Genomic DNA, 6,000 nt, shown 5'->3' on the forward strand with positions numbered 1-6,000 from the left:
AGTACTCAGAAATGCTGTCTTGAATTCTGGTATTTCAGTCTGTCTGATATACAGTGACTCTCTGAGCATTTATATTTAGATCCAAAATTCTGTTTTTCCCACACAATGTGCAGACATTACTTCTCATGATGTAATCATCAAGTCTCCTGTTAAATGTCTGGTTTGAACTTTTCTTGCCACCCCATCTCAGCAGACACAGGTTCTCAATATCATGTCATCCAACACCTTGAGTGTGTGTTTTTTAAAATTCTGTCAAGTCTCAGATCAGCTTTTTGGTCTTCAACGAATACAATCCCAATTTCAGCAGTGCATAAATGAACGCTTTTATTTCTTATGTTTGATTTATTCTTTCGCTTTTTCGATAATAAGCAGTCAAAACCGACTGAGGTTTTCTGGCAGGTTCTCTCCACAGAAAAGAACAACTGCTGCCTATTCGAAACAAGTGCTCACAACATCCACCTGCAGGAAGTGATGGGTGCGAATTACCTCTGCAACAACTGGAGGATTGTGGCTGTGAAAATGCACCGTGGTTGACGAAAACACCAACGTACTTTATGGGCATTCTGTGCCTGGCCAAATATCACCAGTTTTCAAGACTTCCTGACGAAACTAGCAGAAGTTGAAACCACATGTTTGGAGGCACTAAGATGATCGAATTTGTGCTCAACGGGGAGAGTTGAAGAACCCTTCTCAAGGAATGCTGCGAAAACACATATCGTCAGTCGAATCCCGTGATGTGGCAAGGATATCGTCACATTCCCAGCGCCGGTCAGTTCGAAATTACTTGGACATGCTGCGGGATCATGTTCACTGCAAAGTGTAAATGGGAAGTGTGCTGAACAAGTAAGTCAAAATTGATGGTATGTCTGGATTAAACTCTATTTACATCGGCCTTGGTGAAAATCATACAAATACACAACCTCAAGATGGGGTAACACCTCGTTGTCCTTCTCTTGGTTGTAACAAGTTTCACCGTTCTCAATTACCTAATCTCCATAACTCTATACGCTAAAAATCCTTAGATCCTTAGACAGCAATTTCTCCTCATCTCTGTCTAAATGTACACTGCTTGTTTTGAGATGATGTCCTCTGGTTTGAGACTCTGCCATAAGGGGAAACATTTGTCTAAATCTACACGGTCAATTTCTCTAATAATCTTGTATTTTTCAACAAGGTCGCTTCTCGTTCGTTTATATTCCTAAATGTCCAGTTGAAACCTTACTTCCTTTTCAAAACACAGCCTAAATGCTCAGAGTGAGAATTTCCTCATCCATTCTTAAATACCAGCATATATTTCCTTCAATTACTGCTCAGCCACAGCTTCATTGAGGCCTTTATGGATTGTACAAAACTTCAATATTAAACTGTGTTTGCTTGATTTAAATGAAAGGCAAATTTAATTCGCCTTCCCTATTGCCGGCATTTTGTGATGTGCAGACAAGTATTCCCAAATCTACCTGTAGTATAACTTTCTCGTTTCAACAATTTTGCTTTGCAGTTGGTTTCCTCAATATATTAAAGTACGCTTTTCAAATATTAATTGGAAGCAAACTTGTTATTTCATATTATCCTACGTTTAGTTTAGCGATGGAAAGGGTTATGTACATGCACAAAGCAAAAGTTATAGATGCGGGAAGGACAAATACAATGCGAATAGACAAGGCACAGGAGGATTCGAATGTGCTCTCAAAATGCAGGGAATGGAAACAATCGAAATGTGGAGTTGATTTAAGGAACAGATATTGCCTGTGTTTGATAACCTGTCAGGCAGGGAGGAAATGTTAAGGTAAGTGTTGTTTCAGAAATAATTTGTATCTCTTATTTGGTGGAAGAGGAAGGCTTGTGTGATGTTGAGACGAGATGGTTCAGATGAGTCGATGGAGAGTTACAGATTAGTTAGGAAAGATGAGAAAGAGAGAGTTAAGAAGAGCAAAGATGGGAAAAGAGCAGTCTTTAACAGGTAGAATAAAGGAGAACCCTAAAGCTTTCGACAGGTATGTGAGGAATAAGAGCATGACTCGGGTTGAAATTGGACCAGAGTTTAGATCAGAGTGGTGCTGGAAAAGCACAGCATGTCAGGCAGCATCCGAGAGCAGGAAAATCGACGTTTCGGGCAAAAGACCTTCATCAAAAATAGAGACAGGAAGCCTTCATTTTGGAGAGATAAATGGGGAGTGGGGGTGGGGCTGGGGAGAAGGTAGCAAAAAATGAAATAGATGAATGGGGTTGGGGTGGTGGTGATTGGTCAGAGAGGAGGGTGGGGGAAGGTAGCAAAGAGTTCAATAGGTGAATGGGGGTGGGGATGGAGGAGAGAGGGGATGAAGTCAGTCCTCACTTTTGCCTTGGAATAGGGAAAGTGAAAGACAGAAGTGGAAAGTTTGGGGTTGACCACTTGGAGATTGGAGAGGTGCTAAACAATTATTTCTCATCCGTTTCGACTCAGGAAAAGGAGAGTATTGTAGAGGAGAAGACTGAGATAAAGGCTATTCGACCAGAAAGGATTGAGGTTTTAAGGAGGAGGTGTTATGCTTTCTAGAAGGTATGAAAGTAGGTATGTTCCATTGGCTGGATAAGATTTATCCAAGAATTCTCTGGGAAGGCAGGAGGAAGATGTCGGAGCCTTTCGTCTTGATCTTTGAATCGTCACTTTCTACAGGTTTCGTACAGAGGACTGGAGGTTTGTAAATGTTGTGTCTTTGTTAAAGAAGGGCAGTAGAGATGAACCACGTAATTATAGACCACTTAGTCTTACGTCTTTTGAAGGAATGCTTTTGGAAAGATTATGAGAGGTACGATTTAGAATAATTGAGTAAGCAATCCTTTGACTGGAGGTAGTCAATGGTCTCGTCAATGGCAAGTCATGTCTCACAAACCTCAAAGAGATTTTTTGGAAAGGTGACCAAGCATGCGGATGATCGTAGGGCAGTTGACGTGGTCGACATGGACTTCAGCACAGCCTTTGATAAGGTTCCACATGGTATGCTTCTCGGTAAAAATTCGGAGGCATGTGATTGAGGATGATTTTGCAACCTGGATTAGAACTCGCTTTCTGTAAGAAGGCAGTGAGTGATGGTTGATGGAAAATATTCAGCATGGAGACCAGTTGCTAGTGGTGTGCCACAGGACCTCGTTTGGGATTGTTGCAGTTCATATTTTTATGAATGGCTTCGACATAGGCATAGGTGGACGGGTTCGTAAGTTGGTGGAGTGGTGTACAGTGTGGAAGAATGTTGCAGCTTGCAGGGGGACTTGGATAAACTGCAGAATTGTGCTGAGAGGTTGCAAATGAAGTTCAGTGCAGACAAATGTGAGGTGATTCACTTTGGGAAGAATAACAGTAAGGCAGAATACTGGGTCAATGGAAAAATTATTGGTTGTGTGCGTGCGTTGAGGGATCTTGTTGTCCACGTATATACATCCCTGAAAGTTGCCACGCAGGTTGATAGTGCTGTTAAGAAGGCATACGGTGTGTTAGGTTTTATTGGTAGAGAGATTGAGTTCTGGAGCCGTGATGTCATGCTCCAACTATACAAAACGTTCATGTGGCCTCACTTGCATCGCCCCACGACATTAAGGATGTGAAAGCATTGGAAAAGGTGCAGGGAAAATTTGCCAGGATGTTGCCTTGTCTGGCGGGAAGGTGTTATGAGGAAAGGCTGACGGGTATGGGTCTGTTCTCTTTGGAGAGACGAAGGCGAAGAGGGGATTTAATCGAGACATACGAGATGATCAGAGGATTAGATAGGGTGGAGTGTGAGAGTCGTTTTCCTCGACGATGAGGTCAGCTTGTTCGAGGGGGGGCAACTTAGGGGTGACAGATTAAAGACAGATTTCAGAGGCAGGTTCTTTACTCTGACAGTGGTAAGGGCATGCGATGTCCTGCCTGCAAATGCTATTAACTCAGTCGCATTAGGAGCATTTAATCAGCCCCTTGGTTAGCATATGGATGATGATGGGATAGTGTAGCGGGATAGGCTTAGGTTACTTCAAAGTTTGGTGCAACATCGAGGTCCGAAAGGCAGTGGGCTGTAATGTTTTATGTTCTATGTCGCACTGTAGGTAAGCAACGGAAGTATTTTTTATACAAAATGTTCCAGAAAATAATTTAAGATTCTATGTTTATTCTAGTAAATTCTACTTCCTGAATGTTCACATCGACATCACGTGAAATGCAGACTGGTTGCTGTAACGGGCTGAGATAGTCAGAATATAACGCTTTTGTTGAAGGATTCAGGTGAAACTCGTAAATATAAAGTTGTACAGAAGTATTTCTCACAGGGTAAACAATAGTACATCACAGTCTTGTTTTCCAAAGTAACAAAGTCAGCCATTTTGATAAGTTAAGGAAGTCTAGTTGCATGTGTGGAGAATGAAAATAGTCAGTTTCCCCCACCCTTCATTGTGGTTTTTTTTTTAGTGTTTTTTTTTAATGTCCAATATCCACAGCTTTTTTCATTATGGCGGCAAAGTCACTTGATATTTTATTTATGTCGTGCCTTAATTTTTTCGTTTACCTAAATTTATTATATTTGTTTTCGTGTGAATCAGAGAAAAGAAAGGGAGAGAAACAAAGAATAGACTTTTCCCCATCGTCAAATAGTGTCTTTGGATCTTTAACTAACCTGAGCTGATCTACACAGGCAAGACTTTAGCACGTGATCGAAAAGGCTGGATTTTTAATCGTACACCATTCTTTTTGTTTTGGAATAAGTAATATTTCTGAGCTTGCGTGTGGACATTTCATTATTTAATGTGGCCGTTAATACAGAAAACAGTCTGATTTCTTAAATTTTCTACAAATTTAACGATGTCGACGGAAGAGAAGTAACTCTTTTTTTTAATGCTTTAATATAACCATTGAGAGTGATGAATGGGCATATGAACAGGTTCTTCAACTCCTCTTGGAACTTTTTCTGTGATAGCGCATAAATGAAGACGTTATTACAGGAACTAAGCAATTGAAGCATGTTCGCCGCTTCTTGAAGTATATACACAGGATCATTGAAATCTAGGCTGTTAAAGTAGGTGATATCAGACACTCGGACGTAAAGGAAATGAACAACATAGGTAACCCACAGAAGTAGAAAGCTGAGCGAGATAGTGAAGAGCAGTATAACGGACCTTTTTCGGTTCACAATCTCTGGATCTTTGTCCGTCTTGGATCCCCGGAGCCTCAAGCGGGCTCTGCTGGCTGTTAAGATGTGCCTAATAGTTAGTGCATTGAGAAGTAGAATGAGATGGAACGGCAGAAAGGGTGTTAAAATGTGGTCAAGACAGTCGTAAGCTTTCCAAGCAGGCAAAGTGAAATAAGTGGACTCGAGGTCACAGAACCAGGGTACTCCATCCTGGATATACAAAGGCTGACAGACAAAGTACAACGGAGCATTTTTGATGCAGCTCAAGACACAGATCACACCTATGACCAGTGAAGCAGTTTTCTCTGTGCAGTATCTGGTCTTCAGTCTCTGGCTGCAGATGGCTATGAAGCGATCAATGGTGAAGGCGACTGTCAGCCAAACTGAGCCATCCCGTGTGGCAAAACCTAACATTATGGAGATTGCACAAGCAGTGGTGGTGGACAGGATACTATCCAAAAAATAAATGCGGCTTATCCTGTTGAGGATGACAGTGGTAATGATGACAAGGAAGTCGTTGACTGCTATTGCGATAAGATAGAACGTGATACACCAGGAGAGACCGCACCGACCTCGCCTTAGGATAACAATCACCACAAAATTAGCTACGAGAAATTTAAAGAAAGATGTTGTTGAGAGAGTTGCAAAAAATCCCTATTTTTAGATTAAGTCCCTTCCAGTGTGGAAACAGGCCCTTCGACCCAACAAGTCCACACTGACACTCCAAATAGTAATCCACCAATACTCATTTCAATACATTTAACTTTGACTGATACATGTAACACTATAGGCAATTTCGCATTGCCAATTCGCCTCATCTGCACATGTTGTGGAATGTGCAAGGAAACCAGAGCACCCAGAGGAA

The 6,000-nt window shown here is 41.5% G+C and overlaps 1 protein-coding gene across 1 annotated transcript; it reads right to left on the reverse strand.

Moving 5' to 3' along the window:
- Positions 1–4,793: 4,793 nt before the first annotated feature.
- LOC148144540 (putative G protein-coupled receptor 139) lies at positions 4,794–5,549 on the reverse strand. The gene has a single exon (XM_087975390.1). It carries the CDS (start codon positions 5,547–5,549, stop codon positions 4,794–4,796), a length of 756 nt encoding a protein of 251 aa, XP_087831516.1.
- Between the last annotated feature and the right edge of the window lie 451 nt (positions 5,550–6,000).

Source organism: Chiloscyllium plagiosum, unplaced genomic scaffold, assembly GCF_037043375.1.
Source record: "Chiloscyllium plagiosum isolate Xiang-an unplaced genomic scaffold, Cpla_swu_hap1 HiC_scaffold_27, whole genome shotgun sequence".
Classification (NCBI taxonomy): domain Eukaryota; kingdom Metazoa; phylum Chordata; class Chondrichthyes; order Orectolobiformes; family Hemiscylliidae; genus Chiloscyllium; species Chiloscyllium plagiosum.